The sequence below is a fragment of the Symphodus melops genome (genome assembly GCF_947650265.1).
Source record: "Symphodus melops genome assembly, chromosome: 17".
In the NCBI taxonomy this organism is placed as follows: domain Eukaryota; kingdom Metazoa; phylum Chordata; class Actinopteri; order Labriformes; family Labridae; genus Symphodus; species Symphodus melops.
In genome coordinates this window covers 18,129,693-18,143,797 of record NC_136707.1, presented here as the reverse complement: position 1 = coordinate 18,143,797, position 14,105 = coordinate 18,129,693, and the positions used below count along the sequence as shown (strand labels likewise).

Sequence of the window (14,105 nt, the reverse complement as noted above, 5' to 3'; positions counted from 1 at the left end):
AAGTTTTATCAACATCTGAGACGGTGAGGTGGGACAGATTTCAACATTGCACCACATGGCATGAAAGACCCCTTAGCTTCATCTGATTGTAAAAGCACAGACATTATAACCAGGCTTCTATCAATAGTCAAATATTCACATGCTGAATAATTTAAAAAAAAAACTCTGTTTGTTCATATAATATTCTTATTTATTGCAAAAAAACAGACTTTTATGATGTGTTTGCTACGAGGGCTGAAATAAAGATGTCATTGTAGTTTATAGTGCAGACTCAGTTGTACAATTTAAAAAACATTCAATGCATATTAACTTTTTAGTAAGAAGGCAAACCAGGCTGATGAAAACAAAGATAAATGAGCGCTTTAGAGATGATGAGGAAATTGTAACACTCAGAATTTTAAGAGGAGTTAAAACCCGTAAGCTGCCATTTGGCTTCGGGTCTGGTCGTAAATACAAGCCTCTTAGTTCAGACACAAACGAAATGAAGCACGGCTAGTTGGCTAAGACTGTCGTAAATATAGCCAGCCCTGCAAAACTCTACACTTGCTGCATTTCCTAGAAGGTTTGGAAAGCCACAAATGTCACTGATGTAATAAGCTCACTCTTTCTTTATGACGAGGGATAAAAGAAGAGGAGATGGGAGAACCGGAGGAGAGAAGGAAAGAGAAGGAAAAAAGAAAGAGAGAGAGAGAGCGAGAGGGCGGGAAGGTGTGTGTTCAAGTGTGTGCATGCATGTGTGTTGTGGGTGGCAAGTGACAGGCGATGATTAGTCCAACCAGAGGAGGAAGTGTGGGAGGGATCGTGTGGGAGTAGTGGGGCTGCTATATATGAGAGAGAGAGGAGAGAGAGAGAGAGAGAGAGAGAGAGAGAGAGAGAGAGAGAGAGAGAGAGAGAGAGAGAAGAGGAGAGAGAGAGAGAGAGAGAGAGAGAGAGAGAGTAGAGAGAGAGAAGAGAGAGAGAGAGAGAGAGAGAGAGAGAGAGAAGAGAGAGAGAGAGAGAGGAAGAAGAGTGAGAGAGAGAGAGAGAGAGAGAGAGAAGAGTCATCTTTAAGGCGGAGATATACACAAGTGGATTAAAAGAGCACTAGTACTGTATAAACAGCTAGAACAGACAGGAGGTTTATGCATAGAAATGCCACAACCAACCATGTAAGCAGAAAAGAGAATTGAAGACATACAGGCATGGCCGTGTGCCGAGGCGATTCACTGCTGAGGGAATGTGCTGTTCTGGGAACAGTGGATGTTGTTTTGTTGCTGATATGGGCATTAATCTGATCAAGTTCTACAATCCCAGTTTTGAAGATAGGAATTATATCAGTATGTGTGTGTGAAGGGTAAAGACAGAGAATGGGGAGGGAGAAAGAAAAGAGAAGAGAGAGAGAAGAGAGAAGAGAGAGATGAGAGAGAGAGAGGGAGAGAGAGAGAGGAGAGAGAGAGAGAGAGAGAGAGAGAGAAGAGAAGAGAGAGAGAAGAGAGAGAGAGAGAGAGAGAGAGAGAGTGAGAGATGGAGAGAGAGAGTAGAGAGAGAGAGAGAGAGAGAGAGAAAGACAGAGAGAGAGTGAGAAGAGAGAGAAGTAGAGAGAGAGAGAAGAGAAAGAGAAAGCTAGAGAGAAGAAGAGTAGACGGAGATGGAGAGCAGCTGCCGGCTCTTAGGTGTGTAGGTGGGACCATTTGCAACCCGTCTCTTACAAGTCTCTGTGGAATTAACGAACAGGCTTTAAAGAGGGAAGAGCAAACGAATAGGCGCATATGAAGCAAATGCATACAAAACACAGAAATATCAGATATCATTTCGAAGATAATGAGACGATCAATTCACCATCTCATTATGCAAACGGATCATGTCACTGGTATAGTTAAATATGAGAGGGGAGAATCTTGGATGCAGTGTGGCGTTTGTGAAGCTCCTCTGATACCTCACATAGTGATTTAAATACAACTTTACACTTACACCTCTCTGCATCAGTTACGGTTGTGAAATCTGGACAAAAATACTAAAATAGAAAATCGAAGTGAGCAAGCCACAATCATGACAACAGAGTGATTTCCTGAGAGACACGGAACATACCTCTCAGCAACACTTATCACATCTGATGCTGCGTGGACCATTTCTCAAGACGTTGTGGGTGTTGCTGATCATATTTGATTGACATCTTGCACACAACAATGGCGTGTGCGCAAAATCACACAGTGTACTGTATACACAAATGGACAGCAGGCCTCAGCATCCACCCGTTTCCCAGAATGAAGCCAAAAGCTCAAAAACTGAGCACAAACCAGATATCAGAGGAAATCTACAGAAACAAATAATCCAGTTTTGGATTGAAAATGATAACTAATGAATGTTAATTGCTTCATTATTATGCAGACATAGTTCATATAACTGCGTACAGACAGAGGACGCAAACAGAGGAGATTGTGTAATACAGCACAGTTCTTCTAAAATTGGCGAATCCAACTGTAAGATCAAATCATGGCTCAAATCAACTCAATCATGTCCTCATCACACATGACGTTTCATGAACTCTGTTTGATAATGTTATATTGTATTGATGTGTTATAATGTTGATGTAGTGCTTTGAAGATATGCCGTGCTGATGTGTAGCCTTTAAAGTGAAGTGCTCTGAGCCTGTTATTGCTTTTATATGATGTGTGAAATTGACTGTGGGCTTATGTAATGTCATTGTTCAGTGGTTGTGTGTCGTTGTGAAGATGTTGTTAGTGACTCCTGCCCAGGGACTACAGATGCAAATTAGCTTCTTGCTAACTCTGGTGCAGCTGATAGGCTGTCCCTGTCAAAATAAACAAATACAATAAATAAAGCGAGGCTATAATGTGAGAAGGGTATTATGGTTTCTCAGGGCATAAATTTATCATTTTTTGAGACAACAATTTCATATTGCAATCACAACACAGATTTCAATAGGACGGAAATATATATTACACACACAAAAGGAGGGGTTTAGAAAGTAATGAAGAGAAAGAAAGTCTTGGTCTGTCGTTTTTTTAAGCTACCATGCGATGGCCTTTTTTTCCCCCAATCTGTGGATATTTCTGTTCCATACCAGCAGACAAACAGGAAACTCTAAGCTCTGGGTCTCATTCCTGCACATCACTGACAGAAGGTCAGGGCCGTGGCAGCAACCTCAGGGTGGGGTCTCCAAAAAGACACGAGCAGGTGGCTGGAAAATAAAACAACATCAATCCCAGCCTGTGGAACACCGGTGTCACGCACTACAAATGTCAAGTGAGCATCAGTGGAAGATATTTTTGAACCGTTTCTCTTTCGAGTTCGAGCTGCACACAGACTCAGACGGGATGAACTCAGAAAAACAAAAAAACAGACGTATAAACAGAGTCTTTTCACCAGCAGTATAAGTCATTGCAAACATCCGGTCCCTTGCAAACCATCCTGCAGGCAGTGCTTTTGAAAATGGAATCGGATTTCAGCTTCCTCATATGTACCGCTGACAAAAGAAATACGTGAATTGATGTATGCGCACCCGCCCCTCCCCCCCCCCACACACACACACACAAACTATATATACACAATTTCTAACGTCAGCATCATTACACCTGTCATGAAAATGTGTAACAAGAAAAAAAGAGACGACTACCTACAATTATGTGGACTCTCTGCAGTAGTTGCTCCCTTTTGTGTTCTAGTTCAGCTGAGGATATGTGGCTTAGAAGAGCCCACTACTGTAAGTAAGGCTGTGAAGTTTGTAATCAACGGGATACCTCACACAAGCACCACGATAGAGAGATTAAGGAAGAAAGAGAGAGGGTGGCTTTCTGCATTTCACATCCTGAGAGCACTTTCATGTCAGTCCCGGCTCGTTGAGCTGGAGGAAACCCAAACTGAATCTTAGCTCAGCTGCAACAAAAGCCCTGTCAAATCAACAGATACTTCTACACAGATCAAGCAGTTGAAAGCACAATCAGTGCAAGGGGGAATCTTCTCAAACAGGAACTGATTTCCCTTAGGGCTGCTGATAGTACAGACAGAGATCACCTAGGAAACGAGTGGCTGCCAGAGGACCAGGTGTTGCTTCTCCAGTTGACCTCCGTGTTTGGAACGAGATCACAGAAACACCTTTTTAACACGGCAAACACACCACATAAGATGTAGCCTCTCGACAACTGGCGGAGGGATTCATGTTTCCCTCACAGAATCAATACAACTCTGAAATTCAAGTTATTGGAAAACTGCTCCCATGCATAACAAAAGGCTTCTCCAAAATCCATCTTCAGATAGGGAGAAAAACATGATACTTCTATCTATAATGGTGTAAATAAATTATGATCAGCTCACACCTCACTGGGCTGAAAGAACTGAATTCATTACCGTTACCCATGTCTACCTGTGATGACATTCCCCTGAAATAAGGAGGCCAATCATTTGTAAAAAAAAAAAAATTCTCTTAAGAATGAAAAAAAGGGCCGAGTAAAACCTCTAATTTGACAACTTAAGGAACACGATGTGTCACTATGTTACACAGGAAGCTGATCTTGGATGACTTGCATATGGATGTAGGTGTACAGGGAAGTGATGCAGCTGCAGAGGCTGGTGTCAGTCCAACACGGAGAAAGAAAAAAAAGAGAAAGTGGGAAAAACAAGATCAAATCTGGTGTTTGTGAGTCACTTACCCAAATCTTTCGAGCCTTGACTCTCACTGGCAAGTTCGCCCATTCTGACCAGAGCGTCGAAGTAGCCTTTGGCAGCAAATGTCACATCTAATAAAAGACAAGAAAAACAGAAAGAATAAGACACTGAACTGCACATTTCATATTTAAAATCATGTCATCATGCTCAACAGTGAGCAACAAAAACACTCGTCAGTTAGACATTTTTTTCAGCCCTTGATGCTGGTCAAATGCTATGCTCAAACTGCAACACAGCCACTAGCCGCGACGGCTTGTAGCTCCAGCAAACGGGCCTACTCTCCCTACTCTCCTACCTAGGTGTAAACAAGCACACAAGCTTCTCGTACAGGAGCAGCCCATTACCTTGATGTAGGAAACTGAGATGAAAATGTATCGAGGCTGTGCCAAGTTGGCATGCCGACCGGAGAAGCCACGTTTAGCACGGGAACGTGGATATTAACTTCTAGCGTAGCTATTAGCTAGCACTTAGATATAAACAACTTCGAGCCAATAATTCATTGTCTTTGCACTGCATCGTTAACACTCACATTAGCCACTTTAGAGATGACAAATATGTTTGATCAGAAACAAAGCCAAACATCACTCAAGATATGTCAGCAAAATAAATGCTGTCATTTCTTTTTTTTCCATTACATCCACCAGAGCAGTGACGGCTCATCTGTTTCTGGTGAGTCTCAAATCAACTGTAAATATTAAGTCACACAGAGGCTTCGCCCTAGCTTACTTCAGCACTAATATGAGCCGATTCTCCCACGATCAAAATAAAAAGCTTTGTCAGGTCTTTCCTCAAGAGGAGAACAAATCACCTTTTAACATGCATTGTTGAATTTTGGTTGGACTGACCATTTCCGATGGATTCCAAGAAGTCGGGCAATCTAGACTGTGATAAGAGTTTCACGGTTCAGCATGAAGCAGATTTTTCAATTTTTTTTTAAATTATTATTATCAGAACAGTTTGTCCACTGCACTTTTCGGCAAATTTATAGAGATACAGAAGTCTTCCTCGGGTTACTGCCCATTGGAGCCTTTATGTCATTATGGTGGATGCATTCTACCTCCTTGGGATCTCGATACTGACTGTATTCTCTGCATTTAAACCAAAGGCCAGCTGATATGTGATTGATTAGTTGTAAATGGACTACAAATGCACTACAAAATGAAATCAAAATACTTCACTTACTAAAAGGATTTACAAGATTCAAGGATCTAATGTCGATTTGAGTAGAGGTTAGGAAAAGGCTTGACAGAATGTGTAAACAAAGTTCTTAGAAGTCTGGCCAGTGATGCTGAAACATTTACACTCCTTCATCCCTTTTCCCTACAGCTCTTCTTTTCCTCAGATTCTTCCAAAGTCGTGAATCACAGCCTCTCGCCGTCAGAAAAAAAGGCAGCGCTGATGTTGCTTCGTAATTACTCAACAGCATCTTGTTTGCATTCAGCATGCTTAATTGCAAGGAGGAAAAGTCTTTTCTGACAGATAATCTGTCTCGATGGGGAATCCACAGGCACAAAATGGCTTCTTTTTTTTTGCGTCGTTACAAGAGTCAAATTGAGAACTTAGTTCATCATTCCCTAATGTGTATTAGAATAACATTTAATATTTGGCTTTACACATTTAGCTGACCTTTTCAGATAAGTGCTGGAGAGACTGGTTTTCGTTTACTGCTAATTTGGAGACAGAAACCACACATTACAGCAAACATGTTTGTCTTATGCTTTATGTGTGTTCAAAAATAAAATGTCTCGTGTTTGATTACATTTTTGGAACATTTTTCATTCCCCGCCTCTTTTGATCTCTGACAAAACTGACCTCTATAATTCAATATTTGACGGACGAGGAAATAGCAATGTCATGCTGTTAGCCACCATCGGGCCTTTTCCTTCCTTCCGTTCCGTTTCATCTTTTTAGTCGATATGTCCCAACACCTGACAGCAGGGTACCTCAGTAACTTGTGGAGGCGTTTGATTTTTTAAACGGATTACGGTTCATACAACTGTACAGTCGCTGCTTCCACCTGCAGGGTTGTCCCCCTCGGCCACACGGGAGGTCTGATTGTCTTGTTGTTGTTGTATAGTGGCTGAAACTGCGTGTGCGACTTTTCAGGTCAAGGGAGGAAAGTGAAAGGAGTCACAGAGTGCTAGGTTGGCGGTTCAAATCATCAGTCAAAAAGTCTCAGGGTCAAATTCCATTTCGCCAGTGGGACATGGTTGTACATTTGTTTTACTGTGCACAAACAAATGCGGGAGTAATAACATCAAGCTGTAAACTGCAAAGACTCTTAAAACAAATATTTACTGATTATACATTCCTCCTCCTGAGACACGGCCTGTGATTAAATGTCGTGAAATCTGTAAAGAGCAGTGTCCAGATAGAAATCTGAGTTGCCTCCGATGTGATTGGTTGCTACATGACATTAGAAGGGTCTCACACAGCTTAGCCGTCGTTAGCTTGTCCAAATGTTGAAACAATGTGCATGTAAGAAGTCCTTCGGTATTATAGCGCATAGGGTTTTAGAAGAAGTCTAAAAAAATATTAAAATCATGGAATGAGGAGACACCAGATAGCCTTGCGGGTATACATCCCTCCCTTGAAGCAGGCAGCCCAGTTACGACTCGGACCATCAGCACATTGACGCATGTCATTCCCAACTCTCTCACCCTAGTTTCCATAAATGGCAAAATAATATCTTAAAAGAAGAAAAAAAAAAAAAACCTGAATAAAGTATGCCCTGGTAGCCACCTGGTAGAGGTAGAGCATGCATCTCATGTTCTTATAGCAGCAGCAGCATTTTTACCAACCTGCTTTCATGTCTATCTTCATCTTAGCATTCTGATAAAAAGGACAATATACTTACAAGAGGTTTAGAATCACTAACAAGAGCTGGGTTAACAAAATCAGTGCTTTACCTTCACTCTCTCTCTGGGTGATGTGCTACTCTGCATCACTCTTTAGAGCGCTAATAAATAATATTCTTTAGATTTATTTTTGAAATCAGACAGTGGGTAAAAAGGAAGGAAGGAAGGAAGGAAGGAAGCAGGAAATTAGATTTCATAGAAGAACCAATGTTCACCAGTTTGGTGTAAATATTGCAGTTAGGCTATTAAACTGTTATTGACCAGATTCAGCGTTGTAGAGTTAAAAATAATCAATAAATAATGAAAGTGTTTATAGTGCTGACAGTGATTTTGGACTTGTTTGTACTGATGAAAGATGTAATCATTTATTTATTACCTTCATAATGTAAAAGGGCTTATGAGGTGCTCAAGTAATTGTTTTTTTTGTTTTTTTTACACTAATAACCAAGTGAGGTGAAAGGTCACTGAAACAGATGTCACGTGTATTTGCACATTTGTGCACACACACAAACACACATGCATTGGCATGTACAAACACTTTGACCTTTGTTCTGCATCGTGAGCCTACACTAAAAACAATCTGTGAGGTTAATCAGAATCAGTCGCCAGGCCTCCTTTTCTCTGTCGCAGACTACATAAAGATCAAGAGCTCTTCTGCTTCCCTGGATCAATATCCACCTCAGACCCCTATTATTTCAACTGCAGCTGTGCTGGCTATCAAAAGGGCACAGGGGGCAGAGAAAGCCTCCAGGAATTTCTGGCCCGACTGCCATGCAGTCTGGCGATCAGTCCATCTTTGGCAAATAATAGTGAACTCAGAGGTGACAGAAGGGCCCTGTACCTGCAGACAGCTGCCAGGTGACAGACACGTATACAACAATAGCCTGGCAGGGGCAGGCTTATTCCAGCAGACAGATGCAGCAGGTCTGTGATAGGGGGAAGTCTCTCAGGCAGGAGGCTTCGCAGCTCTGTTCCAAGGCTGAGGGACATATGCTAATGCTAATACCAATTAAAGCTGAGTCAAAGTCAGAAGACGGGAACCGCTTCCTCCTTCTCCTTTTGCTGGGGGAACTGAGAGCCTCCTGAGCATCATGGCTGATTTCTCTACATTATGCCAAACACACCTCCTGCATGCCTTGATGAGTAAAATGTGTGTGTGTGTATGTGCGAGTCGGCAGCAGTAGAGGGTTGTGCGAGTAGAACAGTGCGAGCGATAGCAGATTTTCAAAGCGATTTTCATGGGCAACAGACACTTTCTTCTCGCTGATGCTGCTGCCGTAGCGTTTGTGCGTGCAGCTGAAGGATGGCCGAGTAGATAAGCTGGATCTATACGGATATTCCACTTCTGTCTAATGAAATGTGTGGTGAGGGGCTCACTGAGACAGACGGAGAGGATTACCAGATCTCTGATTGCGAGGCGGGCAAACAATTGGTACGGGAGGGGCTCGTCACCGAGCTGCTGATCCGTCACTCATCCTTCACTCCAGAGAAGAGGAGGAACAACAACCGCACACCTCCTAATCAGGACAACCATCATTTCCTGTACCTACACTGTCCTCATCACGCTGCCGGGAGGGATTTGTATAACAAGTTCAAGGCTGTTTTTGGAAGGCTGTAGGCAGTTGTTTTGCATCTGTGGCTTTTACACTCACCAAAGGCTGAGAGATGCATGTTCAAACACAGCTCCAGCAGGCCTTTTCAAAATAGTTATTATTGGCTTTTTTTGCTGGTGTTAAATAATGTCCCTGAATGCACCATATGGGTGGAAGTATGTCCTCTCATCCCCTACCCCCGCAAAGCAGAGCCTCTAAGTCCCTTGGGTCTTGCCAATCCTGCAAAGAGGGTCTTTAATGGCTCACTGAGTCCCTACCAGTCTGTCTCCCACCTACACCAAGGCCAGGATTAGTTCCCCTGTATCCAGGGATAGAGGTGCAGGTTGGGGAGGGGAGAGAACCCCCACTAATTTCTGGATTAGTTGGACTGAGGAGATTTGGCTGTTTGTTAAGGTCGAGGAGCATTTAAGGGGAAAGTTAAGCAACACTGTTACCTAAAGGGTGAAGTCAATATCTTAAAGGCAAAGTGCAGTAGGATATATTCTAAGGGAATCTGGTTTCACAGAAACCACTATAATGTAAGGATGCTACAGGTTCACTAAAATCAGAGTTGAATAAAAGTTCATTATATAATAAAATATAGTTTAATTCTTTCTAGGGGGGATAGCCGAGTGGCTAGAGGAAATTGGACATCCCACATCATCGCTTTCTCTCTCTCATCCTGATTTCTGACTTCACTGTCCTTTGCCTAAACTAAGGCATGAAACACAGAAAAAAAAACCCTTGCTCTTTTAAAGTTATGGCCATTATGAAAGGGAAGGCCTTACATTTTGAATGGCATCGGCATCATTTAAATTGACACCTGACTGGCTCCGCCCACATAAACTCTGACTATCTACAGTTCATCCTCAAGGACGACATTTGACTGAAGAATGAATCGGAACACAAAAAACGCCTAACCATCCAATATTTATTCAATTTAATTATCGTACACCTGCTTGTTTTAAAAGCTATCAAAGCAATGCTAAATGAAGGCTCTGTCGGGTTAGCTAATGCCGTACTATAACAGGGCTTAACTTCATCCATTGATGTAAAACAACACCTGCTGAACATAGATCATTAATAGCCTGCAATAAACTCCTGCAGCTCTAAATAGACAACTATTATCTCAACTCGACCCATGCAGTCTTCATAATCATCTGTAATTAACATTTGCACTGTGTGTCAAAGGTCCAATACATGTTTACTGATTTAAATCAATTACCTCACTATTTCTCCAGACATTAAGGAAACATGCTATGCTGAAGTAATGGCTTCTCGGTCAACAGTGACCTCCTATGAGGTTTTGTTTTGACCAGAAAAGGTAGGCGGCTCCCCCGCACGGCCGTTTAGCCTCTCACTTTCCCAGGCAAACGTCAAACCAACAGGTGAGCAGCGACGGAAGTGGGCAAGTAAACTGGTTCAGGTATATAACTGATTTCAGCAGACGTAAAAAGCAGCCTCAGCATTTTTTTTTTTTTTTTTTTTTAAATAAGCTTCAAGAGTAGAAACGTGATGAAACCAGAATCAACACTGGAGAGGTTTAAGAGCTGGCTAAACACTGAAGCTGCAGGGTCCGCCACATGGCAAACGGCATGTGCATGGACTCTAAAGAGGAGTAGGAGAAAGCACGCTCCTTTCTTTTAAATTTATTTATTTATTTTTACTCAGACTGCAGTACTCATTTTAAACACTATGTGTCAGAGGAACATATTGCTCCTTTAAAATGGACAAATATTTGCCGTTTGACTATTCAGAATGAATTAAAATGTTTGCAGAACGATCTGTGTGCTTTTCAAACTGCTGTCTCACAGGAACGTTTCTGGAAACTTAAACGACAGGATTTCACAATGTGGAATAAATTACTGGTACCTTTTAGGTTTATTATTACTATGTACACAAGAGCCTAAATTAGGTTTTGTATTTGTGAATTTGACAGAAAGCTGTTCTCACCTCTGCATCAGATGAGAAATATGCTCTGTTTCTCTGAATACACATCCACTACACTAACAGTACAGTACAGTCTGTTAGAAAGAGACAGCGCTCACTTGGCCGCTTGCCTCAAGCTCACAGAAAATAAATGAAAAAAAAAAAAAAAAAAGGACTTACTGGCAAGGGCCTTCTCATAGTTCTTCCCCATGGCAACAAAGTTCCGTAAGCAGGGGTTGAACTGCTCCATGATGGTCTGTAAGAAGAGAAGACAAGAGATAGATGTAAGGTTCGCTTATCACCAGAGCGGGGTCAAGGGCAGAGGAGAATAAAATAAGACTTATTCCTTCCTCTACTTGGGTCTCTTTTGCCCTTTCTGACTCGCTTTATTGTTCGAACACACGCACACACACACACCTCCTCCTTCAGCTGCACAAAAATCTGTCTTTTAAACAGCCATCGACAGAGTCTTTGGACACACTTGTCTTGAATGGTAATGAGGGCAGGAATGAGTTCCTCCTCCCACGTCCTGCCCTCTTACTGTGAGAAATGGTCCGGGTGGGATGTGGCGGGAGATGCTGGGGGTTGATGATGACGGTGGCGGAGGAGTGGGAGATGCACTTGTGGACTTGAAACAAAGCGACGATGAAATTTGCACTGACAGAGATGCACAAAGGTACCCTGGAGCATCAGATGATGGACTCAGAGGCTCATCATGGCTGACAGAGAACACATTAGACAAAGTTAACTGTATAAATAAGGGACTGGTGCTGCAGTTGATTTAGCTATAAATAGACAACTTGTTAGACAAGAAACAAGAAAGTTGATATACCATAAAAATGACTGTATACATTCTCAAATGGCTGGTGAAAGGAAAGTGAAGTGTTTTATAGAACTAATTTTGTCGTCATGGCAGCAATATTTCACTGCATCACTGTAGGGAATGAGTATCAAACTATGCTGCAGGCAGAGTCGGTGTAAATGCAGAGACTGCATGATGTCTGACATCTCCAACCAGCATCACTTCCTCGACACCTCCTCCTCCTCCTCCTCCTCCTCCCCTGCTCCTCCAGGGCTCCCTCCAATTAGCCAGTCCCCAGTCAGCCAGTCAGGAACAGCCAGGGGACACGGAGACAACCACAACAGTGAGGCTGCGGCAGCAGTCCCTACACAGGCCCATCAATACTGCAGGAGAACACTTAATAATCCACTCCTATGCTGGATCTTTGCTGTGGCAGAATAATGCCACCACCAGTGTCAACCTGAAAGAACTCCTGCAGCTCACCCCGGAAATCCTCTGCATTATGTATTCAGTTAGAACTCAGCATTATGACTTTTTTCTTCATCCTATTGTCTGTTTTAATTAAAGCTATGATTTGTATTGGAGAACACAGTCTGTGCGTGTGTTTGTGTGAATGTCCCAGCAGGAGTCGTAGTTCAAGTGGTTTGAGTGCAGCATAACCCACCTACAAACACCAAATGAGTCAGTCATGAACCAGCTACACTTTCATTACACACGCAGTAATTATTTCAACACGCCTTTACAGAACTGCACAGCAAAACCTGGACTGGATTAAAAACCAACCTGTAGTGCCAATCACCACCAGTTCCTACTGTAAAAGAGGCAGCTTGTTTAAACCAATCAGGAGGCTCCAAAGATGGAAGGAAGTCAAATCAGCAAGCTAACATTTGATAAAATAGGAATAAAAACATTTTGGCTTTTCAGAATTCTTTTTTTAATTATTATTGTTGTACGGCTTTTATTGCAAAGACTTGCTCGAATACCAAAACTCGAAGTGATTGATCTTTTATTTTGGGTACCAGCAGCTCCGCCACACTTGATCACTGATACCATAACTCAGTTCTTGTACTACAGCACCTTTATCAGTGGTGTCAGTTTACTCATAGGGCTGTTTTAATCGCACAGTCAGGGAGCTGAACGTCGAACCTTTTATTATTGGGGGTTGTGACTTGAAAAGGTTGAGAACCGTTGCCATAAACGACGTGTTTTAAAATGATACAATCTTTTTTTTTTTAAGCGAGACAGAGAGAGGGCAGTTTGGAAAATGTGGATGTTTTAAGGGGTTTTTGGTTTTATCATAAAGTCCTTACAAACATAAACAACAGAGGAGGTGACACGGTCACAGCTGAGTCCCTTTTCAGGAGGTTGCCTGCTGTTTTTGACCTACAAGGTTTCACCTCAGAGTGCCTTCTGGACTTCTACTTTTGGATCATTGCATCCACACAGGTATCCAGTGTGTGATTTGTGCTGGTATCATATTAAGGTTTAGATCCCGGTGTAGTGACATATCACAGCCAATAAAAGCCTCAAAAATAAATGTTTTTTAAGTTTATCATTGTGGGACAATAATAACCAACAGCATAGTAGTAGCAGAGAGTAATGTCAGCCATACAGGTTTTTATTATTATAAAATAATATATTATGTTCTTTATAACTGAACTACAATCAGAGAGGAACTTCCTTTTCGACAACATCAGAATGTCGAAAGCAGACGTACAAGATTAGGCTATGAAGATCAGTTTAAAAAAAAAAAAGATTGAAATTCTGTCTTCTTGTGTGTCGTTGTGGTGAAAAATGTGACTGCATAATAGCAGTGAGCTAACAGGCAGGTAAGGTGTTATTCGGGCTTTCATGATAAGTGGCCTGGTGAACTCCGAGGTCACCTTCCTCACTGTTAAGTTACTCCCCCGCTGTTAAGTGCGTCTGGCCCTCAAGCTAGGTGAACTCGCAGCAAGTCTGCCGTGAACCAGCACAGGGAACACAGACAATCTGGAGAGGGAGAAACGCTCTCCAGAAGGTATTCTTTATGTCCGATGGCTGAGTCCTTTAAAAAGCTAGAACAATGTCAGCTTATTATATTCCATAGCTACCACAATGAAATATTAAAACCATTCAAATGCTGTTTATATTAGCCTCCTTTTTCACCAGTTGGCTGTGTTAGTCTAATACTGCAGAAGGGTAGGACCATAATTGGGGGAGAATCCCATCTACACAAACACAAACACACAAACACACACACACACACACACACACAAAGTG

General features: G+C 42.1%; 1 protein-coding gene across 5 annotated transcripts in view; it reads right to left on the bottom strand.

Moving 5' to 3' along the window:
* LOC306838606 (BAR/IMD domain-containing adapter protein 2-like) overlaps positions 1 to 14,105 on the bottom strand; it is a 61,395-nt gene that overhangs the window by 33,124 nt on the left and 14,166 nt on the right. For all 5 annotated transcript variants that reach the window (XM_079366902.1, XM_079366900.1, XM_079366898.1 and 2 more), the window contains exons 2-3: positions 11,225 to 11,300; positions 4,650 to 4,736 (exon numbers count right to left, since the gene is read on the bottom strand). In XM_079366902.1, the coding sequence (XP_079223028.1) occupies positions 4,650 to 4,736; positions 11,225 to 11,300 (163 nt within the window). The remainder of the gene's footprint in view (positions 1 to 4,649; positions 4,737 to 11,224; positions 11,301 to 14,105) is intronic.